A 25,993-nucleotide genomic window follows, 5' to 3' on the forward strand; every position below is an offset into this window, starting at 1 on the left:
GAGCCGTGATAACAAAGAGGCAATATCTTTTATAACAAAATTATGTAGGATGTTCTCTTTAATCACCAATCAGCGCAATAAACACTAATCCATCTGACTGCAAACTGAGAGGCAGGGATATGAGAAAAGAACAGAGCTGGAGTTGGATTTAAAATATGGGGAGCGGGGGGGTGGGGGGTGGGGGGGGTTCTTGGGCAATCAGGCAATGAGTCAGTCACGCTGTGCAAGAACATTTGGTTTCCCTGTAGGAAAAAAAAAAAGCATGTCAGAGTCCAGAATGCAATCAGGAGGCTTTGTGCTGGAACGGCTGGTATGACAGTGATTTCCCTCTTCTCCATTCATATTCACAGTGCAGATGAAAAGGAGACGCAAAAACTTCCTCTACCCCCTTTTCCAGCGAGCATGTGACCCCAACTGATTCATTTTGTGAATCGCATTCATTGGAGTGGGAAGGGAGAGGAAGTTCTCTTATGTTCGACACTAAGCATCTCCCACATCATCAGCAGAATGGAGAATGTAAGGGGGCAAACTGATTGGCCCCTAAGTCTGGGGAAAAGCACTTTACATAATGCTAATTGCACATCCGCCGCAATTACCTTTCCGTACTAATTACAGAAAAGCTAATTGTGAAATTAGCATTTTTTTTCCCCTCTAATGTACAGTAGAGAGTCTGTGTTGAGTGTGTACTGTGGGGGTGTAAAAAAAAAAGGGTCTTAAAAAAATAAAATAGATAAATAAATAAATAAACCCCAGTTCATGAACTCAGCCTTGCCAAAATGAACCATAAATCCATATTTATAAAGTCATGCTGTTTTTTGGATTTAAGTTTAACAGATGCAAGATTATACACCACATCTTGTCACCCACAATATGACTGGAAGCAGCAAACGTCTATAGAGAAGCCAGATTCCTCACCCCCGTTGTTGACTCTACTCAGCCAAGGGGAAAAAACAAGATTTGCTAATATTCTTCTGCAATACACACAGCATCTGTCATATTAGTGGTCTCTTCTTTTGTTTGAACAGCGCTCTATTCCCAACCTAATGCTTGACATTCTCAACCCATCCTCTAGTCACTGTGTCTCACGAAAAAATGAGTGCACGAAGGAGGAAGAGAAATGGTCTCATCCCTCCCTCCACTGCAGAGCTGTAGCTATGAAAAACAACCATAAGGAGGATAGATGGAGAGGGGAGGAGAGGAAGGCAGAGAGAGAAAAAGATGGAGAGGGGGGTGTTGGGGTAGGGGTGGGCAATGTGGTAAAAGGTAAGAGGAAGAGTGGGGAAGAATGTGGAAAATAAGTGAGGAGAGAGTAGGAGGGTGAAGAAAAGAGAGAAAGGAGGTTCAAGACATTGGCTCTTTAGGCCAATGGCACATATAGGGGGCTATGTTTACTAATGGATACCATCACTCATCCGCCCATGTTGCCCTGGCGATAGCACTGCACACTCGTAAAATAAAGACAGGCACAAAGAGAACAGAGAAAATGGAACATATCAGCAGGAGACTGCAGATCTTTGCCTGGGCTGCAGACCATGTTATCCATATAAAGCTTTCTTTGTTATTGTAGGCTCTGCACTCCAAGGCTAACAATACACACATTTTGTATTCTTTCATACACTATAAGCAATATTTCCAGGCAGGAAATTACCTCATTCTGTGAGAGGAAAAAATGGAAATGGGTCAAAGGGCTGCAGGTGTATTGTATTGTATCTTTTACTTAACTGAGAAGAGGAGACTTTGTAAATACAAAGACAGTGTGTAAATTAGTGTTTTATCCTACACAGTGCATTCAATCAAAGACTTACTAAATGAAATTTGCTCATAAATTCATCAGGGATGTGATTACAGTGACAGAGTCCAATGCCTTATTCTCAGCAGACGCCTCAAGGTCCCCACTTATGATTTTTCAGGATATTTTAAACAAACTGACCTGATATGGCAGAAGCTTTGAATGGCAAGAAGCTACAAAATTCACCTTATCCTTTTCACAATGTTTGCAGTTGCTTATTTCATCTTACAGGTTGGCTTGTTTTGTGGATACATATAGTAGAAAATACAGTTCATGAACTCAAACATCTTTAGCAGTTGACTTTTAACATGGCTTAAGGGTTAAGACATTGACCATAAACTGAAATGTCCCCGGTTCGACTGTGGCCAGGGACCTTTATTGACCTTTGTCTCCACTATCTGTTTTCTAATCAAGTCTTTAAAAACATTTGAACAATAAAAAGTTATATAAGTTGGATTGCCTGTCTCAAGTTTCAAGTTTCAAGTTTTTTTTAATGCATAATCTTCAATATGTATATATATATATATTAATATATATATATATATTAAAAAAAAAAAAGAAATCAATGTTTGCTTAGAAGGTAAGAAAAATAACAAAAATACTGCAGTGCACTAAATTGTGCGCCCACTTTTGTGTTTAATTTTAAAGAAATTGTATTAAAACAAAATTTTTTAAGCAGATGAGATGCTGATGATGATTCTTGTCTTATCAAAGGGAGAAATACGAATATATCAACGCTGCAGGAACATGAAATGTTTGGCACTGGATTTGCTGCATCCAGATTATCCTCAGGGGAATTTCTATTGAAATCCTCTGAGGCAGACTGGAAGACAAATACTGTGTTTTTTTCACTGAATATTACTTGTTTGTTTTTTTTTTGTTTTTTTATCTATACAACCTTATGCAAAACCCTGCATATGTAGGGCTACATACAAATATACAAAGACACCCTCGATGATGAAATATATTTCACACAGATGCTGTATTGGTATTAATTTCAATTTGACCCCATTTATAGTAACTGGTCTTTTATATGGTATGAAAGAAGTGGGCTCCAATGTCAATGTAAACTACAACATCTGACACCGAGCAGCCTACATAATATGCGCACTGAGATCCAATCACAATGCTGGAAGAAAAAAAAAAAAAAATCGAGGTCGCAGGAATTTGTATTCATATCAGGTGTGAATAAAAAGGCCAGTAATCAGATTTCAATATCAAGATAACATATCCCGACAAAGATCACATGTAAATGGTGTAACTCTGGTCTGCGTCAACAAGTCTTATTTTTCTGTACTTCGTGCTTTTATTCTGATAGCTAATCAAATGACTCTCCTTTAATGTGGTAAAAACAATAATGCTCGTCCTTCCAAACAATGATGATATTGTTTAGGCTAAAGTGTGGCAGGGGAACAGAGAGGCTTGTGTTATTGTGTGATAATTAACTCTAAGAACCACATGGCCTTATACTAAATGAATGCGATTTTATTATTTATGAGTCAAAAATTTAGTCAGTTACTCTAGTAATACTGTCTGACTACAACAAGGTGTTATTTTTTGTGCAACATAGTGGTTTTATGGATTGTTCGTAACACAAATACATCAAAAATTCTACACTTTAAGCTATTTTTAGATTTAAAAGTGAAACGTGAATGTAGAATCTAGAGATCCAGCGATTAGTTTATTAATCAGTTACTCAATCAAAAAAAAATTTATTTGCAGCTATTTAGTAAATGATAAATTGTTTGTTATTTTTCTAGCAAACACACCTGAAATGTTCACCTCAATATGTACTAGTTCAGGTTTATCAAATGTGAGGATTTGATGCCTTTACTTTGTCATATATGATAGTAATCTAAATATATTTGGATTTTAGACCAATGGCTGTTTAAAAAAAAAAAAAAGCAATTCACATTAATATTTCAGAAATGATGAAACACTGAGATAATATGAAGCAAAGGATTTAATCAGGAAATTGAGAAAATAATCACCAGATTAATCCAAAATGAAAATAAGTGTTAGTTGCAACCCTAATATATTTAGCATGGTAGAATTATGTCAGAAATGGATGTAATTAGAGCTGAAATTGCACGATTGTCAAATCTCAATTGACAGACCATGAATTACGTCCATATTTGACATAATTGTGTAATGATGGATTTGACATATGCCATGCTCCGGTTCTACAAAAATGTATGTTTCAAAGAGCTAAGAAAAATGAGAACTATTTATTCAATCTTATCCTTGACGACAAACTAAGCTGGTTTGACAGCTGAGGCATCCTGTCCTTTCCTTACACTTAATTCATGCTATGGGCTGTCTATTAGTGCACTCATGTACCTTTGGAAAACATGAGTAGCAGGGAGATGGTTTGCAAGACGGTCCGCCAGAGAAATCAGGTCAACCAGTGGATTAGCGATGAACTTGAGGAAATCCCCTCAAACTGTGGGTGAACTCCAGACAGTGTAGCTTTGCATATTGGGGCGAACCACTGAAGGCGGTACGATACATAAAATACGGTATGACTTTATATGAGGGGGATCATATCAAATAAACATCATTAGAAAAGGAAGAAACCTTTACGTGAACCCAAAGCTCATCAAGGATGGCATTAAGAGGGAATTTTTCAAAAAACAAGCACACATGATCACTGTCTGCTGTGACTAGATGAGAACAGCAAAGTCTTTGTTATTCAATGAGGATTTACTCCTGATTTCCCAGCATGCTTAACAAAATGTAAAAGACCATGAATACCAAATGTACCACTTGGATAATGGAAGGACAGGCTATATCTCAATTCTCCAAGTCCTACAATATTTTCTTCACCATGTTACACACATTGTGCCATTTTCTTTGAGGGTACAAATAACCTGGCCCTTTAAAACTTCTCAATAACTGTGCATGAAGCCCTGGAGACATGTTTGAGCGACAGCCGCGGTAAAGGGAAAGTTCTTCTTTGCAGGCTCAGCTGCTTGTTCTTCTGGCCTTTCATTCCTATTTTGACACGGGTTATTGACAGGTCATAAAGGGACAGACATGAACAACTGTGTGTTTCTTTGTTGTGATGTTGCTATATTTAATTAAGGTAACTCAATGTTTGCCCTCATGGGTCCTCTGAAGTTTAAGTGTCATTTAAGGAAACTGTTTTATAGGTTCACTTTGCAACCAAAATGTATGAGTAGGAGACATGTATACAACATGCACATGTATTAATCGGGGGTGAAAAGAGGTCTAAGGGAAGTTAAGGTTTCTAATATAATAACATGGAGAAAACTGCAGCCATTTACTTGCTGATTTCTGTGAGTTTCGATGAGTGTTGTGGAGGTCCAAGAAACTTATCTGAGATGAAAATTCAATCTGTTATAAGGGAATGCAAGTTGCTTTGAATACGGGTGTGATCTTAAAGCATAGAATGTAAATGTAAAATGTTACGTTATGATATGCTATTTGTAAGAAATTGCATCATTTAAAACGGTAGTGTAAGTGATCCCAAACTGTTGCCTAGCACTTTAATCAGGAAAAAAAAAGCAATTAAAAAAAGGTAATAAATTCACAACTGCTTAGGTCGCTCTTCTGAAAAAGTATTTTGAAAAAACAAGCTCAGGGCTATGCATTAGCCAGATCACATTAAAAATTCCATCAAATATAAAAGTTGGAAAAATACTTCCTTGATTACTTCACCTATACAATCTCTGCTTTCATTTTTTTTTTTTTTTTTTACTCAGGGAATGAAATCAAAATGTGCATGAAAGCCTTATCAGCTTGCCACCCAAAATAATAACAGTCGGGCCCATTGGGGAGCCATAAAGTGTTTGCTGAGTTATACTGTTGGCAGATTAATGGTGCTTATTCACTAAAATTCAAGTATTAATCAACATGTAATGTCATATGCTGCAGGAAGGGGGAAAAAAGGCTGGATAAGTAGCCTTAAAGTCTCTGAAACTTCCCTTCAAACTTCAATGCACACAAAGGAACACACACACGCACACACAAACTGTCATTAGAAGTGCATAATAAAAGCCTAGATGGATAGCCAACATGGACAAGACATGCCAACGCGACCACCGAAATGAAAATTGATGGTTGTTACGCCTTGATGATGAGCAGTAATGGAAGAAAAGGGATGACAGGCTTCAGGAACGTGGGGGGGGGGGGCAGTGACGTCTAGCAAAGATCAGCTCGCACAGTGGGAAGCACGATGGATGCACGTTCAGACGAAGCACCAAAGTCAAATGACCTTTATTGCGATCAAAACTTTTACTTGAGGGGCAGTTTGACACGAGGCAGTTGCCAACATTTCATGACTACAGGGATGAGCGTGACAAATCCAACAGCAATGTATTAAAAAGCAGACAAGTGCCATTTTAAATGTTTTGTTTGATATATTGACAAGCAAACCGCAGAATGACAGATGAAAAAAAATACAAGAAAAACATAGACTGTGCGCCACTTTCCCATTTGTGTTAAATATAAGTGAGCTTTATAGGTTATTACAAATAGGAATGTTTAAATATTTCTTCTGCTACAATATAAAAATCTCAAACCTTGAGCTCATTTAACTCCACCAATCTCTCTCCCCTGCTTTAGCCCACACACACATGTAATGACTCTAAATCCTTACAGACTTCAGTGGAAAAAATGATTGAGTCCATTCCCCATCCAGCCCCACAACTTTCTGTACATTCACATACGCAAGTCTGAACGTCACTTAAATGCCGAGCCAGCTTGTGCTCGCAGCGATAAGGGAATTTTCCTGTGAGTCATAAGCAACTTGTCTCTGAAGGTTTGGGGAAAGTAAAAGGAGAGCTGCGGGACTGCAATATGCTGTTGCTCAGCACTCCTCTCCCAGCCCATTTATTTCAATGGCACAGGCATCTGTATTTAACCCTTCTAGCTGTTTCTCGTCCTCCACCATATGTCATCCTGACCATCCTGCCCGAGGCGCTAAGGTCAATTTACTTTTGTCCAATGTAAGGAGCTGAAATGAAACGGAAGCAGCCCTGTGGTGGCCATAACAATCACCTAATGTCTGCACACTGAAGCGATTCTGTGGATTGAGCAGATTGCTTAAAATGGACTCAAACTAAAACATGGCAGGTTAAGGGCTGAATGACACTTACCGCTGTCACCTGCTTCCAGTGCCTTTAACGTTTGTTCTTTGAGTCGGTCCGCCTCGTGTTTCTTCCTTCTGTGTTCCTCTAGTTTGATCTGTAGGTCCTCAGCTACCTGCTGAAGCTCTCTGAGCTGGGCCTGAAGAGAGACGATATAAAGACAAACAACATCTACAATCAGAATATATGGCATGAACATTCCAGCTGCTGCGGACACTTTCCTACAGTCAGTCTGCAAGTAAGTGATATGATCATACTTCTTCATATTTTTTCCTGATGTTATCCTTAATTTGTGGCAAATGTCTAAAGAGAAAGCACAATTTTAAATAGTAGTTTGGGCCACTGTAGTATATATAAAAATCCAAAAGCCCAAAATGAAAGAAGCCATTACCATCTTGAAATTTTGGATGAATTCTCTTTCACTCAAATGAGCCATGTAACTTTCCCACCACTCTTAGCTCATAATTTAAATCTTGGCTCCTTTTTTTTGGTAAATTGCAGCCATCATCCACTGCACATTAACATACAAATGACACTAACCAAATAACATATACTCTACAGTGACATTTAGTCTGCATATAAACTGGCCAAGTGTCACATCTTTATTAGATTAGATCTTTATTAGTTATTGGTCACTTGGTCAGAATCTGGTATTTCTGGTTTATGACCAAATACCTGCAAAACTCATCACATTCCCACCAGCTTCAGGTGTACTTTGTGTTAAGGGCCAATTAGCAATTTTACCTGCTAAACATCAGCATGTCAGCACTGTCAGTGTGACCACGTTAGCATTAGCATTTAGCTCAAACTATTGTGCCAAAGTACAGCCTCACGACTGTTGGCGTGAAGACAACTGACTCGCAGCCTCAAAAGTACCAGGTTTTTAGGATTGAATATGCCTCTGTTCTTAATTCCATCTCTTTGCCTATCTTTCTTTATGCATCAGTAGATCTACCTCCAAACCAGAACCAGCCCGTGTATTTACAAAAACTTGTGTGACAACACTCGGGTCTGCACAATGGACTATTTAAATCACTTGCGTCAGGAGGTGTTGCTGTCACACCAAATATGACAGCTTTTGACAACCAAGCATAACCTATCATCACTCTCCGTAATGGACCAATTAATATGAAAGAGCAGCAGCTCCTTGTTCGTGTGCGTGCGTGCGCGTGTGTGTGTGTGTGTGTGTGTGTGTGTCAATACTAACATCCAATCTCTCCTCAGAGACTCTCATAATGCGGTGATGGATTCTGCTCGGTTCGGATAGGGATGACTACCTTTCTAGGCCACGCTGCTTGCTTAGCCACCTCCAGTTTGCTGCAGTGATTTATGGGCTCCATTTTGAGTGAACAAGAACATATTTACTAGTGAATAAGACCCAGAACATGTAAAAAAGTTCCTCCACTGTGTTAAAACACTGTATAAAACACTGGAAATTAATGCACATATGTACACATATTTGTGTTGTGTAAAATATCTAAGCTCTCTAAAAACGAAAACCTGTTTAGTCATATACTCATCTTAAAAATAAGCAGTATTCAGACTTCTCCCTGCTGTATTAACTCTTGGAAAGCTGCAATAAAGTTTTAACAAAAAAAAAACCTTCCTCCTGACAAAGCTAGCTTAAGTAGAGAAAAACATGTTAAAAAGGGACTGAAGACTGGCAACTGCTGCACACCATTTCCTGCTTTAAAATGTACACTTAGAGTGGGCCAATCAAAAGAAAGATAATCAAAAACCTCCACAAAGAGGATTTTATTGAATACCAATTTGTATTCAATTAACCGCAGCATTCCCATTTCTACCAGTTGTAGGGCACTGACACGCTACACTCAGCATTCATTGTGTAAAGGCTTTTAATTTGATTAAAAAGTTTTCTAGTGCGCCGTCTCTTTAACAACAGATTCTTCTTTAACCCTTGAACCGTGGGAAGAGTTCACTTTTGAGTCATTGTGTAAGGTTTCTGAGACGAGGCCCCGGAGGTAACCCTGCCATATCAACAGAGACACACTGAGAGAAGAAGATCACAATGTGCGGCGGGGCTCGGAGAGCTGGGTGACACTTCAGCCTCGATCTGCCAATCAGCCGCCGCAGAAAAAAAAAAACATAGGAAAAAAAAAAGAGAACAGAACAGAAAAGAAGGGTGCAGGGTACACACTCAGAGACCATCAGCTGGCAAATCAGACACGCTTGTGACTGTGTGTGGCAAAAAGTGGCCTTCAGTCAAAATCCCTGTTGTCAAATAAGTGGTATCTTTTCAACTGTATCTTTCAGGACACAGCAAAATGTTTTAAACAAGACTTCTTTTTTTTTTTTTTAACAAACGCCGTTGTAAAGTGCTTCAAAGTACTTGAAATAAAGTAATTTCTCACATAATCAATGCACAAAATAAGATAAGTCCTGAGAAGGTCAAAACCCTGAAATGTGCAGCAGAATCCCAACTTAACATTTTAATATTCAGTTAAAATGGCCATAACTACACTTCAACAACTGTTAAACAATGCTCTGGTCTTACAATTTTCAGTTTTACTAAAAAGGGAAAATTAACTTGCAAATTGCAGTACGTGAGCCAGACTTGACCATCTAACAGTGGTGGGAGGGCAACTATTATTTCCTAAAGCACCATAATGCATTAAGTAATGGGACCGCTGAAGCAGTAAATATAACTTACAAACATCTAAAGACATCCTCAGCTGCCAAATTTACCAATTTAATTTGCACCGAACTCCAGGGCTCCAGTTTCTAATTTGGCCTAGTGCTTGTTGAACGAAGTGTGTAAATGGAGAGCAGAGGAAAAACTGTGAAGCAGTTTCTGCTCCTCTTGAAGCTCGGTAAAGGAGTGTGTTGATGTTGTTCAAAATGGGCTTGATCACTCAGGTATTTGTTTAATTGTGTTGACTTACCCCCCAAACATTTACTCCTTACTGATTTAAAGTGGGTGCAAATGAAGCATAGTCACAACTGAGATCCTTAAGAATATATAATAGAATGTAAAGCTGATAGCAGGAGGTGAATATGATGATGTTGATGGGTTATAGATGACAATACAAACTATGAATTGTTTGGAGAGGAGCTGTACTGTATTCTAAACACAATCATAATATACTGATATGTTTATTATGCTAAAATGCCATTAATTGATCAATTAAAACACAGTGATACTATGAGCTAATGGCTGGAAAAAATGCTTTTCGGCAGTTCTGAACAAACCAGGCTGAACGTATCACGTTGACAGGGCAGAAACTAACTGCACAGCAGACTAAGGTTGGTGCTGCAAACTGCACAGCAGATGCCTATAGCAGCAGGTGCCATGAACACGTTTGGTCACAAAAATATCATAGAGCACAAGCTGCTCATTTAGACCAGGAATTCTCAGAGCGCAACACATATAAAAGCAAATTAACCCCAATGTCCCTATCAATCAAGTGTGTTAGCTGGCAAGCCAGGTAATAACACAACAGTTACTGACTGGCAGGTAGCCAAGGTGAAAAGTTAATTAAATCTATTGAGGATAAGTGAAACAATATCTACTCACAATAGCCTACAAAGTAAAAGCACATTGGTACATTTTATGATAATTTGAGGGGCAGTCTTCCATAATTTGTTTGCTGACCACAATAAAAAGACAGAGGGTAACGAGAAAAACAACATGCAGTTAAGTGCCCCGGCCAGGACATGCAATGACATGTGCTGAAAACCAAATATCAGCCTCCAGAACAATGGTATTCCAGGGCAAACAATCCCCAATGCAGTGTACCCAGAACTTAGCTTGCAACATACATCACTTTGTGCTAAAGTTCATAGTAAATGGGTTCCCCAGCTTGACTGAAATAGGTTCCAACTACCCCCGGCATTTGTTATGCAGGGTACAGGATACACTTTGCACCCTAATGTATGAGCAAATATCTTACAGATGCAGCATTTTACTGGTGCAACAAAAGTTTGTACAGAAATTACAGTTTCCCAGACAATACAATGTAATGACTTTGGTGACCCCCCCCTTTCTCGGCATTTTCCCCAGCACCACCATGGGGATGTCATTTGTGCTTTTGAACATGTTTACCATGTTCACAAATCACCACTGTGCCTAAGTACGGTTTAACACAGCAGCTAATGTGGCTGCAGACTCTCGGGCTTGTTGTTCCATAAACCATAGCAAACAAAACTGAAGATGGTCACATGAAACAAAAGGTTTGACAAAATTTAGTAAAAGAAATGTGTTAAATAGGATCACAAATAGTTAAAGCACACTGAAGAGAGTAGAGATGTGATTTGATCATTTAAGGTAGATCCAGGATCAGTTTTCCATAATATATTACTGATACAGTTAACATTAAGGGTGTCTCCCTTTCCCAGCACTTTAAGGTTATCTGTTTTCTATTAAGTATAAATTTATACGCTACCTTAGACTATGTATAGACAACTTAATGAATGTAGCGTATATTTTGTGCAAACTCAAACTCAACACAGTTTGAACAACACACAAAAAAAAGTTACTTGTGTTCTCACAGCAGGAACAGGGTAAAGCTCTTCAGTGGAAAACCCCTGATGACTTGACTTAACAACTATATGCTCTATGGTAGTAGTTACTTCAGCAGAATACAGTGTACCTGCTTCTCCCTCCAGAGCAGCACTCCCTCCTCAATCAGTTGCTGCTTGACTCGCAAACCCTCGTCCAAGGTCCTCATCTGGCCCTCCACGTATGCTCTCTCTCTCTGTCCCAGATTCCTGGAGGAGAGCGAGAGAGAGGATGCACACTCCCATCATTACTGAGAAAACATCGGCCACCCCTGCTACGGTCATTGAGATGGCGCAATCCAATTTTTTAAGGGTCCACAATACAGCAGGAATCCAAATGGGAAAATAGAAAAGTAAATAAGACGGGGGCTGATGCTCTGTGGCTGAACTAAATTGTTTTTGAAGTCTAGCAAACACAATATGAGTGTGGACCTTGTGAAAACATAATGAGATATACTCTGCTTGTATATGGTTTTGAGGCGAATGGCAGTGAATTAAATAATAGAGAACTGTCAACAAAAGAAGTGGGATACTGCATTAGAAGTTACATTTGCACAGCGAGCTTCATGTCAGCATCATAGTATGGTCAATCTTTGTTGTGCAGCGATGAGAAGATGATAAATATGACCTGGCAGGAGTCTGAGGTCTTATAAATATTTCATTCACAGCCCATGATCTCTGTAGTATGTAATTTATATCCTAAAGAAACTAAATTATCTGCATGAGAAACACCTCTGGGTGGGGTTATTGCAAGTACAGTTTACAGTGGGAAAAGGAATGTGTCATAGCAGTGGTGAGTCAGATGTGTCCTTGTCATGGACGAACTCTTGACTATATGTGTTGCACATACAGCACATTATAAGAGACAGTCTGAACCACATCAAGTTTTTAAATCAGTGACACCATGCCCCCTGGTGGCACAATGAATGAGTCACTCTAACACAGGTGCATCAAGTGAACAGTCTATCACACTGATGCTATGATAAACAGCCTTATCTCAAAGTCAAACTGGATAAAAAAGAAAATCTGCATCTTTATCAAATTGCACAAAAATGCACAGTTTCACACATTTCCAAAACAGAACGGAGGTAGGTAAATGTTTCTATAGCTATGCATGGGCCTCTAATAACATATTGCGAGTCAAAATCTGCATGTGTTATTTCATAAATATTGAATCGCAGTTTTCAACTGACCAGCAAGTGTTCTGGCAGTGAGCGTGGCTGTTGTATTCATCTGAAGCATCGCAGCAATCTGGCGAGAGACACAGGAGAAACCAATCCAATGCGCATACACAAGAACAGAAGAGCATACAACAAATCTACAAGGTATGTCTTTATTCTAAATGATAGAATAGAAATAAACAAAGATTAACATTAAAAACAATACACACTAAAAACACATTATGAGCAACTCAGAATGATCTATTTTCAGGTACTTTTTGGAGCATAGTGTTGCTCCAATTTGCCCATAAAAAGTGACAATTTGACCACAATGCTTTTGTTTTCCAACATAAAAATGTTGTTTCACTATTTTCTGACATTTCAAAGATAAAATGAATAATTGAGAAAATAATAAACAGGTCAAAGCAGTTTTGGCATTTTGGGATACATTCACTTTCTTGCCGACAATTAGATAAAAGGATTTTTACCGTTCTCGTGTGTGCACGGTAAATATGAAGCTACTGCCAAATGCAAATTAGCTTAGCATAGCACAAAGACCGGAAACATGAAAAGGGTAACAAAATCTGCCTTCTAGCATCTCTGAGGCTCACAAACTAACACTTTATATGTTGTTTGTTAGTTTGTTAACCAGAGCCAGGCTAGCTGTTTCCCTTCATTTCCAGTGTTTGCGCTAAGCTAAGTTAACAGGTTGTTGAAACATGGTTGTCGATTTTCTCACCTAATTCACAGCAAGAAAGCAAACAAGTGTCAAACTATTTTTTTACTATTCCAACTTTATTGTGTTTAATTTTGCTACTCATTGAATGGCTCATGTACCAGGCTCACACCAATTGTCTCAGACGAATAAAAATGATAAATGATAAATGAGTAATCTCTACAGTGCCGATAATGTTAATCTAACCAGTCACTTTTCATCCTCAAAGACGGAGATTAGATCTTTGTATCTGCATGATATCTCTCTCTGGTTCAGAGAGGGTCTCTTGAGATCAGCCACTTTACAAGATCAGCAGCATGGTGTTTTGTAAGTGCTCAGATCAGGCTTTTGCTTAGATGTTTTAACCCAAGAGAGTGGGCACAGTGTGAAACTTCTCAATTATCCAGAACCCCATTGGTGACCAGTGGAACAAGAGCATTGCAGCCCAGAAAGGGAAGCCAATGAAAATTTCTCAACAACCAGTTGAAAAGGAAAAAGCGACGACGCGTTAGCTATTAAGTGGCTCCATTCAAGGCGGGGAAGGTATGGGAAGACAAGTGGGAGTAGAATAAAAGGAGAGAGGAAAGGGAGATGGCAGCTTTGAGAAATTTCCCCTACTGTTTTTTTATTCTTCATTCGTTCAATTTCTTTTTTACCCACTTTGGTTGAATGCCGTCGTTTGCTCCTGAAAGAGAGATGTTGACAACGGAATGTATTGATTTTATCCAAAGAGGAGAGCTACTGGAGAACAAAAGTAGATGAGAAGGCGGGGCTGAAAAACTATCTGATTAGACACTGAATGCGGCAGATTTTACAAAAAAGAATGGAGTAAAGCCTTGAGGAAAAGGACAGGATGTTTTTCAAGGAAAGCTTAGTGAGGAAAGCGAGTGTGTACACGCCTGTATGTGTGTGTTAGAGAGCCATGTTTACTTCATCTGTTTGTTCGTACTACAAAAAGGAGTGACAGTGTGAACACCAAAATGTCAGCTTCTTGACATCATGTAGAATATGAATTCCCTCCCATGTCTGCAAAACACTCAAAATGGGAAATACAAACAACACCCAAGAAAATTAGGACTTTTTAGAGTTTATTCTACATCATATCTTTTCACCATATATTTTTAACAAATAAGACAGCGATTCATTTCGTCCAAGAATAAATCTGTCACTATGGCTCTCTACAGCCGTTGTTGTCCTTCAAAAATGCTGCAGCACAAAACACTGTTAATCCATTGCCTTACTTCAAACGGTTTTGTAAAGTTTATTAAAGTCAAGTCCCAGCAGAGTTTTATTTCTTCCGCTATAATGCAATATAAAAAGCCTTACCACAGATGCCATCATTGACTCGCGATGATGGGATGTAGTGTGGGCGGAAACCCAGATTTGTGCAGTAGAATCGACCACGAGGACAGGCTGACGTTCCTACACGGGGCCAGGAGCAGAGGTCAGCGTTATATAAAATAACTTCCAGAAACAAATTCATCTAATCAAAACTATTCATGATGCATGCGCAGGAGTTATATCCAGTTGCTGACGTGAGTAAACATGCCGTTGTGCAGAATTTGTCAGCATTTTGGTTTGTTGTTTCGGTCGTTTTATGATTTTTATTATTTTTTGTGTTTACTTTTCTAACAAAAACTGTTTAAGAGTCGAGTATGAGTGTGCCTCAAACCCATGTGTGCCTCAAAAACATGTTTTGTGTCGTCACAGTGACCTTTGACCTTTCACCACCAAAATCAAATCAGTTCATCCTTCAGTCCAAGTGAACTTTTGTACCAAATTTGAGAATATTCCCTCTAGACATAACAGAGATATCGCATTCATGAGAATGGGAAAAATGGACAACCAGGAAACATAATGCCTGCAGCCTCGGCAGTCACCAGTACCAAGGAGTAAAAAGGTCACTGTTTTGCAACTTTTGACTGTGGTATACTGCATTTAGTGATTTTTTTTAAATGTTAATATACTACATAGTCAAATATGATTTAAATTGGACACATCTCAAATCATATCAACTAGAGGTCCAGGGAATTTTCTCCTTCTTTAACTCTTTCTGCTGCGCTGGACTGGTTGCATCAGAATATTTGGGGCCAATCACTCTAAAATCTTACTGTAGATGATATTACCAACAGACTGAATTTAGGGCTTGTGAATAGGTACCAGAGGGTGTCTACTGAAATATCAAACATGGCCTAAGCTCTATACACACATACGTATATGTATACACACACACACACACACACACACACACACACACACACACATATATATATATATATATACAGCGTGAATTTTCTTTTCCAACTTTATCATTTTGCTTAACCTCAGTTACAGCAATTAAACTGTGACTTTACAAAGAAATCATTCACATTTCATTGATGTGTCTGAACATTTTTTTTCTCTACATTACATTTTCTGCAGTGCTCTTTTTCTTAAGTTAGCATGTTTTTTATTAAAATATCAAAACATTTGGTGTCTTGAAGTCTTAAGTCTTAAAGCACTGGTGAGAGGAGTTTATTCATTGGTGACAATGTTGACGTGATTGATTCACTTTGCTTGTTTTGACACGTGAACGTGGTTTTGATGGTTTTAGAGGCTTTTGCACAGAAATGCATAGACTGTTTTGAGAACTGGATTAAGAGTTGTGATAATGACGTTTCTGTTGTGTGAATTGCATCAAAGCGACTGAGAAGAACTGTAACATATACTTTGCAGAAACGGAGTCAACCCCACTGGCACTGATAATAAAGCATCTGCTGCTCAAAAGTAGGGCTTATTTGACAAACTTCAACTCTTTTAAAATAGGCAAGTGTGAGATTATTAAATAGAAATTATTCATCTACAAAAGCCAACTTCATCTGGGGAATATGTGGTGAACACGTATTACAAATGAAATGTAGCACAAAGTACACTGATAAGCCCACTTGCGTATCTAATATGTCAGTTTAACAAGGCTGTTCAGATACTCAAATATTAATGTCCTACAATAAGAAATTGTGTGTGCAGTAATTATTAACAGTGTACCAGTGACAGTGATGGAAACACAGTTTGCTGACATTGGTAAACAGACACCCACTCGAACATTGGTTAATGTTTTACCTGGTTCATCAGAGCCATCTTCACAGTCGCAGTAGTCATCGTTCACCTGCTCAAAGGGGATGATCTTCGAGCCATCAATGCACAGAAAGGACTTTCTCTCTCTGTAGAAACGTTTGTCTGTTACAGAAAAAAACATCACACACTGATGCATGTTTGTGACCTTGAACTGCAGCTAAACAGTAACCAAAGAAGTGGACTGAAATCAACATGTGGCATCTATATTTATAAAAACACAGTGCTGAAGTGCTGAGTCTGTGATAAAATACAACTGTAACTAGCTTTATTAAACCTTTATTAATCTAATTCTGGTTTTATTGCTAGCACTATGAACAAAGTTTAAATGCTGTATACAGCTGTTGGAAAGCATCTGCAGTGATGACAACTACATAATCACTTGCTTCACGGTATCTGTGTTAATGCTGAGGGGCTGTTGTTGTTAAAGTCATAACACGTTACATGTTGCAGCACAAAATATCTATTGAAAGCTATTTAGCTTTCGAGCTAGGTGGTAGGGGACAGGGAACTTACAGGACGAAGATATTCCTCTTATTTTCCGCGAGTCTACGAAACCACACCAGAAGACAGCTGCGATAATGATGTGGAAACGCATGTCAGAGGGCAGACTTGAAAACTGTCTCCCTCCTGCCTCATAAAAAAAACCCCGCTCAAACGTGTTTAAAACTCATGATATGCATCCGACATTCAAACTGGCAGTGTCCATGACTTCCTGAAACAAGCGGTCACGTGACGTTACTGCGGCTTTCTACTGGTTTTTATTCGATTCCTTCGACCAGTCACGAGTGAGAAAGGCTTCTGAGACGAGAAAGAAATACTCTTCGTTTTTTTTTTGTTTTTTTTTTGTTTTTTTAAACCACATGGTCAATGATTTATTACAGGCTTACATTCAAAGCTCTGTGGTTGAGACTTGTCCAAAACAAAAAGTCATTTTTCATGCTCAAACACCTTTATACGCTCAAATTTCTCAATATTTTGTTCAATTAATGCATTTCAGGTGATATAAGAAAATAAAACGTGTATTTATAAATAAGAGAGGACAGACAGAGGCAAAAGATTTATCCAGAAATATAACATAAGTTACACAAATCACCTGATCTGTATTATACTATTTACTGGTTATGAGTTCTAAATTCAATTATTAACTTTTGTGTTCACACAGGAACAATGCACGTTGATATTTAGAGTTTAAGTAATATTACTGTATGAAGTATATAACACAGATGGGTTTTTTATACCCATTGGCTAACATTATATCCTTGCCTATGATGTATCATAATACCACAGTTGGGTAACACACTTGGTACATGTGGGATCATTATGGGAAAAGCTTATTTTCTCCCTGTAAAGAGACGGATCCGTGTTATTTCCCTGTGAGGTGCAGCTTCTCCTCTTGTGACGTTCTAACAGTTTACATTGTTATGAATGAACAGACTCTGAAGTTTTTACTCATATTCCTTTATACCTGATCACTGGCGCCTATCCCTCCTTCCCAATACTCAAGGGCCAAGAGTTCTTGTTACTCTCCAGCTTTATTTGTGCACATAGATTTTACTTTGTGTGATGATTGTATGAATTTTATCTTAAAAAATTGTATAAGTCAGAACACATATCAAACATATAGAAATGTGAGTAGGCCTATGTGTTTGAAGATAATGATAGATAGATAGATAGATAGATAGATAGATAGATAGATAGATAGATAGATAGATAGATAGATAGATAGATAGATAGATAGATAGATAGACAGATAGATTTGTCATCATGATGCGATATTCTCATAAAATCATGAACACAAATAAGACATGTGCACCTTTTAATGATTTTATTAACAATTAACAATAATCACAAAATTAACACCATAAAAACAAACAAAAAGTGAATTGTCAGAATGCAATGTGTTTAACCAACACAAATAGTTTTTGAGGCACTTGAAAAGCGATTTAAAGGTAAATCTGAAAGCCAATTATAATAACAATAGTATCAACTAAGGAAGTAACATTTTTAATTGTGTCGATTTTTAGTTTGTCATTTTTCATGGTTAAGCCGTGTGTAAAGGCCTGTGTTGCATAGTGACTCCTTGCTCTGAAGGTAAGAGAGGTCACGGATCATGCCTGGAAAAGAATAGGAGTCCAAGGTTGGACGCAATGGAAACACTGGCATCAGTCCGGATGTCATGTATGGTGACATAAACCCTGCCATACCGCCGTTTGCAGAGGAATAGGTCAGCCGTAAAGGGCTGACACCGAGGCGAGGGCTGAGCCCGTACATGCTGTCTCCACCGGCGGCCGTTGGTGGCATGTGGAGCGGGGAGAAGGCTGACTTGTTCCCCAGTGCACCAAGCGCTCCAGGCAAAGAGGGCCTGAGCGCGTTTGGGTGATTAGACGGAGACAAGCTATCAGAGTCAACATTGTTCTCTTTGGCGCTCAACACCAGTTCAATTGATTTGACAATGTCACCTTTGCACGTTCTCACCATAGACTCTAGGGTGTCCCGCTTCTGATTGGGGAAGATCTTGGCCATGATATCGGTGGGGTCGCGGTCCAGGCCCGGATAGTCCTTGGGTTTCTCCATCTCACTCCCTGACTCCGGATCCGAGGGGGAGAGCGACCTCTGCGGACTCTCTGTGTGGTCCGAGCGCTGGTCAAACACCGGGGATGGACTTGCACTGTCATCGGTGAATGAAGTGGTGTTGTCTTTGCTTGGAGACAGCTCCTTCTTACTTGGAGAGGGCAACCGTGTGGTGTGGGGAGCGAAGAGGGGCCGACCCATGAATCCGTTATAAAAGTTGTACTTGCTCAATTTGTCATCTGAAATATGGATCAAAGAAAAACAGATGGTTTGAAATCATATTTGCATGGTTACACATGTGCTTGCATCCAAACAGTGTGTAAAATTAGTAAACAATACAATTTTTGTAATCTATCTTAAATCTACCTCAAACTACGAATAAACCAATAGCAACACATAACATTAACTCAAACAATGATAAGGTATGATGGAATTCTTGGCATGGGATGGGTAAAATAATCTCAGAAATTATCATTTCAACGTACCATCTTTTTGGTTCTCTGTTCCAAAAACATCAAAACTAGGAGCTGTTGCAGTGTTGATGGTAGCTGCTGGCACCCCAGGGCCTACAGGTGACCCCTGAGGGATCCCAGCTTCTCCCCCGATCCCCGACCCGGGGTACAAGAGCCGGAGCTCCCGGGCCTCGCTCTCCTCCTGAGCCTGCTGCCTCCTCAGTGCCACCTGCGCGGCCATCACCCGCTGCCTCTCCGCTATGAGAGTGCACTTTGCGCACACGCAGTCTCTCCAACGACAAAAGCGCTTGTGGCCTTTCAGTGCGGAAACCACGCCGTGGTTCCTGCATCTGGCGCACTTCGGGGTGCGGGGGTATCCCCTCTCCAGCGCGGGATTACAAGCCCGAAGGAAGAGAGGTGGAGGGCGCAGGAGGGAAGGGGGCACTTGCAAACCACCGAGAGGGTTTGCGGTGTGCCCGGTGAGGCCAAGCGGTCGAATCCTGCTGTCCATTGCCTGAGGGGAACCGAATGCAAAGTCCAACACAGTTATTCAAGTGCAGTCATTTAAGTGATGTGGCCTTCTCTGAGTGACTGGAGTCTCTTTACTGCCGCTGGCACCCTGAACCAGCGCGCCTTAAGTGTCTCCTCTCCAGGTGGTTTGACATGAAATACAACACCCTAGTCACACCCCTTTCCGCTCCAGCTTCTTAACGCCCTATCATGTTTATTTGCATCCCGGATGAATAGTGGTTTAATCTGATGCAACTGAACCTATATGCAGCTGCAGTTGAGGAAAAAGTGAGGCCTATAAACCCAGACTTTGTATGATATTTAATCCCACGTTTGGAATTACGGTCTGGGGGGGAATTACATTTAAATTTGCACTGGGCTTTTGGTTGCTTTAACATTTACAGTGATTTAATATGCACCATAATGCACCACAGTGGACTAATATGTAAAATGGTGGACTTTTGCCTCAGGTCAGCTACATACAATGACCCCTTTGGTTGCCCTACTGAACAATGAATATTCACTATTAGGATGTTTTTAACACAACAATGGCACTAATAGCCACAAAAGCAACAGGTAATTATCTACCTGGTTATTCTGTTGAACAAATTAACTTGACAAAAGACCCATCTGTCAACAAACACCCAGTGAGATTGGTGGATAACTAATCACACCTTGTCACATGTTTCATTCATTTCTCTCCATTCAAACAAGATCCAGTTACAAGCAACAGATTGCCTTACTGTTATTAAACAGAAAACAACTTGAACATAATGTGACAAACACAGTGGCGGTCGCCAAGGGGAACACATCACTAAAACATTGTCAGCCATGCAATTGCACATGTGCACATTGTCTTTCTCAATAATGCACACCCTGTAGTGTTGTTCAGTCCAACAGCCCTGCAATAAATTCAATACAATTATAACAATAAATTGAAGTCTTACAAGATGTTCCATTTACTTTGTCCGTGTGTGTGTGTGTGTGTGTGTGTGTGTGTGTGTGTGTGTACTGTAAATGCTTGCACTTTCTATGTCATGTGACTCCAAAATAATAAATAAAATTTTAATATTGATCCTATCCTCAGCTATTAGACTTCTCCTAATCATCTGTAGATGTGAGAGCCAGACTTCAGTGGCTTCTCTTGGTCTCCTCGTACTTCTGTCTCCACTAGACTCCCTCTGAATAATGGATGTGGGTTAAAGAAGCTGTAGATGGAAGCACTCATCCCCCTTGCGGCGTTTTACTGAGATAATGATTCCCTGAAGGGCATCTCTGAGGAAGGTCTGCTGCAGCACAGGTCAGAAAAAATAGATAATTTTCTAATACACAATGATTTAATGCAGATATAGCTATTATTAGTCATCGATGTTACTACTTACCACACTCACAGACTGGTAGGTGTTTCTATTCGCTGATAAAAGAAGATTACTGTTCTCTGAACTAAAAGTTATGAGTGACTGATGCTACTTTTTACACATCTCCTTCGCACGGATTTCTGCTCCATCACACGCTGAGTAATGGATCTTATCGGCGGCGTACCGTAGCTCCCTCCTTCGCAGTGTGAGGAGATGTAATATGCACACCTGCACACATACAATCATGCATGTACCGATGCAAAGTGCAAAAACACAATCTCTGGTTTTACGTGTGTACAGGCATTTGTCGTAACAAAAGCATCCTGATAATGACTTGTATGGTAAGAGGCTTTGAGAGGCGAGTCTGCTATTTGCAGAAAGATGTACCAGAAGTTATGAGGCTTAATAGATAGGGGTTGGTACAGACTCACTCCAGCTGTGCAGGACATGAAGATAATCTGAAATGCATCCATCAACACAGAGTACGTCTGCTGCTAAAAACATAAATAAATGCCAGTGATGCACATGCTGTGTGGACGCACATGCAGCTTTTATCATTTCATCCACTGTGAAGTGGAATTTGAGGTTTGGATTTGTGGCTGGCAAGTTTATCCAGGCACATTAAGCTGCTCTCACCTGGCTTTTTATACAGACCACTTAGGCTGTTTATATGGACCAGTTATAACTGGAGGGTGGCTGGAAACAGCATGGTATAAATGCGTGTTTCGCTGTATATCGAGCTCTTGGAGCAGCTCAAATTTAGTCTTATTTTCTAATTATCCAGAGGAGGAAAAGGGAACTAAAACATCCTTTTTTTGGGGGGGAGCCTCTATAAACTGGGTAATGGAGAAAAGCTGTAGCGTTATATTTACTCATTTACTGCCTCTTCTGTTTTTCTCTGGATCATAGGATTACAAGGCCAAGCCAGTGCCTTCCATCCACATCAGGTTCACCTTGAGTCAGTGTAGTTTCTCAACTCTCTCAAGTTTGTGCTAGTCTACCATTTGATAGTACGCACTACTGTTATCTCTGCATTTTAGCAAACCTTTAGCCTAGGTCATTGGTTTGCATGGATGATGTGGTTTTAGTTAGAATTTTTCAACCTTACCCCCTACACAGAACGAAGGGATTATCAGGGATAACTGCAGTTAGAGTAGATATGGCTAGACAGTGTCTTAATTGTGTTCTTAACAGATCTGCACATGTCAGATATGGTGTTTCATCACAACCATGTGCCTCCTAGGACAGGGCTTTATCAGTGCAGCTTCTTATCTGACACAAGGTGGCTGCTAATCTACTCACAAATCTCACAAAACCTGATTATGTCTCCCACTGTCAGAGAGATGGAGAGAGGGAGGGGAGGGGGAGAGGTGAGAAGGTAAGGCTGAGAGGAAGAGAGGTTCATTATTTATGAGTAAATCACAGCATCTGGATTAATGGTTTATTATATAGTGTCCTATATGAAGACAGTATACACTTACACATCATATCATAATATATGGGTTATCCAAATAGCTCCAAATCCTACTTTGATCATTTGGATCTTGCCCAGCAGTTCCAAGTTTTCTGATGCATTAAGGATGGAAATCGGGTCGTTGTTATTGTTGCCAACTCTCAATCACAGACGTAAAAGAAGAAATCCTCATGTGACACGACTTAGACATGGAAACATTTCAGCGCCTTAAGTTTCAAGACTATGGCATTGTTTCTGAAGATAAAGCACTCACATTACAACAAATCCCCCTTTCTTCCAGTATGTGAAGGGTCTTGACCTTTGTGTGTTTACTTTCTCATCTGTCAATTCACACCCTTGTCATTTAAGTGCCACGCAGTAGCCTCCACTTCTCTGCTGACGGTTGAATGGCCACCAATGATGGCCATCAGGTTGCCCAAGTTGTTGTGATCAAATATAAAACGCATCTAAAAAAAAAAAACAAAAAAAAAAAACACAATGAATGTAACTTTCTCCCCCACTGTTGCACTTTTATGGCGCTGACGCTTTGTTGCATGAAAGCTCTGTGAAAAAAAAAAAACAGAGTAAACTGATTTGTGTTCCATGTGATGTGTGTGGCCCCAGCGGAGTTCAACAAGCAACTTTGCTTTTAGTGGAGCTTTCAAGATTGTTTCCTCTGTTTTTATTTTTGTGCCAAGGGATGTTGACTGTTGCTGTGCTGTTGGACTTGGTTTCTCTGTTTACAACGCCTGGGGCATAAGTGACGCCTTTGCCAGCATCCTACGGAAAGATTCTCACACAACTTTCTCTGGAGAACAGACTGGTAGCTTCCTTTGAGGTGCAAAAAATCACATTGAAATGTGTAGCCTAAGTTTTGCTCCAAAATAAAATCTTTGTGACATCTGACAAAAAAGGTTTAGTCTTTAAGAATAATTGATTATGGCAAAGTAAACATACTAAAGAACATATGTTAATTATGTTACTTACTAATGTTGCTGATGACTTTTGGTACATTTATTTGACAGCTATTTTACTATACTATTTGTATGTGTACACACATGAGATTGGTTTCAGTCTTCTCATCCAACTCTTGTAAAGAAAACAAATTAGCGTATTTGCCAAAATGTCCAATTATTGCTATGATGAACATTTTGAATGCAGTGCTTTTCAGCCTACTGCAGGGTGTTTTCACATTCCAGAAATGCTAATTTTACCGAAGTACAGGATCTTCCAGGATGATAATGCTACTATGGGTGGATGGATCAAAATTCAGGTACTGACTGTGCTGCAACTAAAACTCATATAGCGGAGTTTGGTTTTTCTATTCCATAAAAAGATAACTGGCATCTTATTTCACAACCCATGCAGAGAAGGGAAGCATCTATATTACACACCTGTGCATTTGAATACATGGGACAATAGATTTTTTTTTATCCAAATTGCCTGCCTCTTCCCTGGGTTCTGTATTCTGCTATCTTCTGCCATCTTCTTGTCCCCTATTCAATATTCCTCTTTCTCCTCCTCTCACACCTTTATTGGTGGTCTGAGTCTGGTAGGTATCCATCAGGGCCCCTCACTTAGCCTGGTAATGCCTCAGTGCCAGTGAACAATGGTGGGCCAAAGACAGCCAAGTTTGCTCATGAGGACTGTGTATGGATGTGTGTGTGGGAGTGGGTGGGTGGGTTATGTGTGCAACCATGTGTGTACTTGTTTTAATCATGCATATTACATCTGCATCAACATGGTGCATCTATAAGGAAATGCAGGTTCACTTTTACATACAGGCTCACTGTATGCGTGTGTATGTTTGAGTACGCATTTTAGCGCTTTAAGTGCTAACGGCGAGTGTGTGTGCATGTGCGTGTGTGTGGGTAGGGAACATTAGTACCTTGAAAGGTTCTGCTCAGGTGCCAGTGAATGCAACCTTCGCTGTCTAAACAGGTTAAGATTGAACCGTGAGTTCCTCATTCTGCACTTACCGTGGCTACACTCTCTATTTGTTTCCTGCCAAAGACACTTCTTCTTTATTGAACAATACACTTACAAGGACAGCTTTGCAGCTCAACAATGCATAACTTAGTGGCAGATGAGCACAACCCTCTATGAAGGATTTAAAGAATCAGGTTTCTGAGTGTGTGTTTTTTTCATAAAAATGTGACACTTAACATAGAGCTAAAGAAGACATCAACAAAGGAATGGACATGTTAATGATAGACACTGCATGGGTACTATGGATGCATGTATGAACTTTAAAATCTCTCTATGCATTCAGTGATCACTTGAGTCGAGGTTGGCAGGTGATGGATAGGTATGAAATATTTGATGAGTTATGGAGGTTAACACTTTTTGTATTGTATTGTACATTTAGATGTGCACATTTCTACATTTACATAGCTTAAAATTATTTTGCTTCTGGCTAATGCACATGCATGAAAAAGCCTGAAGAAACAAGAGATTCTCCTTCTTCGTATACAAATAGGCAAACAATCAGACCTCCAAAGCGTTGTTTACTCAGTCTCAAGGGAAGGGATCTGTCGTCATCCTAATGGGAAGGGACCCTGGTTAATTTTGGTTTGCTGAAGAGATTTCTGCCAGCTGTGAGGGTCTTCAGATGTCTTTACAATCAGATTAGGAGAAAATCCTTGCAGTACACTAAATCTGATATGAACAATTGAGAAAGTTAGACAGTGACAGCAGGGAACAAATTCAGCCATTCACCCAATTGACGGTATAATTCATTCTTCTCTTACCTTGTTTAAGTCTCCACCAACTCCTCAGAAAAATATTTGGCTTAAAGGGGCTATTTGTATGTTTTCTCTGTCGCTGAACATGGTTCCCTTCCAGTGATTGTTGCTTGACAAGAGGTTCAGCCATCATTGGGTTCACAAGAGAAGAGGTTATAATATGCCCTCTGAGTTGCGCTACATCTTCTGGGCAGATTGGAGGCTACAGTGAGTCTCTATCATAAAATGACCAGAGGGGCTGAGGCTATCTGGTTAGCATGCTAACTTAGGTAGAAGAAAAGACATGATAGAGACAAGAGACATCGGCGTTGCTTTCCACTGCTGGAGACAGCTCTTGGTGAGAAAAGGAATATGTAGACTGGTAAGACAACAGCTGTTAATGCTAACCCTAGTTATGTGGCAATAGCAAAACTTACAAATAGCTCCCTTAAACTGGCCATAAAACCAAAAAAATGAACTAAAATACCCTAAATTGCATCCAAATGGTGAAAGGGACTG

At 39.7% G+C, this 25,993-nt stretch overlaps 2 protein-coding genes across 2 annotated transcripts in view; both read right to left on the bottom strand.

Annotated features, from left to right (window-relative positions):
• Window positions 1-17,106, bottom strand: part of LOC111239080 (glucosidase 2 subunit beta-like) — a 120,346-nt gene extending 103,240 nt beyond the window's left edge. Inside the window, exons 1-6 of the mRNA XM_022768848.1 lie at window positions 16,921-17,106; window positions 16,393-16,509; window positions 14,620-14,715; window positions 12,612-12,669; window positions 11,511-11,628; window positions 6,910-7,039 (exon numbers count right to left, since the gene is read on the bottom strand). Coding sequence (XP_022624569.1) covers window positions 6,910-7,039; window positions 11,511-11,628; window positions 12,612-12,669; window positions 14,620-14,715; window positions 16,393-16,509; window positions 16,921-17,002 — 601 coding nt within the window. The 5' untranslated portion in view covers window positions 17,003-17,106. The remainder of the gene's footprint in view (window positions 1-6,909; window positions 7,040-11,510; window positions 11,629-12,611; window positions 12,670-14,619; window positions 14,716-16,392; window positions 16,510-16,920) is intronic.
• A 1,164-nt stretch (window positions 17,107-18,270) lies between these two features.
• On the bottom strand, window positions 18,271-20,054 carry dmrta1 (DMRT like family A1). Its single transcript, XM_022768844.1, has 2 exons — window positions 19,464-20,054; window positions 18,271-19,217 (listed from the first exon to the last, which is right to left on the bottom strand). Exons 1-2 carry the CDS (start codon window positions 19,939-19,941, stop codon window positions 18,436-18,438), a joined length of 1,260 nt encoding a protein of 419 aa, XP_022624565.1. The 5' UTR covers window positions 19,942-20,054; the 3' UTR covers window positions 18,271-18,435.
• Window positions 20,055-25,993: the final 5,939 nt, after the last annotated feature.

This window comes from Seriola dumerili, unplaced genomic scaffold, assembly GCF_002260705.1.
Source record: "Seriola dumerili isolate Sdu_G_001 unplaced genomic scaffold, Sdu_1.0 BDQW01001850.1, whole genome shotgun sequence".
Classification (NCBI taxonomy): domain Eukaryota; kingdom Metazoa; phylum Chordata; class Actinopteri; order Carangiformes; family Carangidae; genus Seriola; species Seriola dumerili.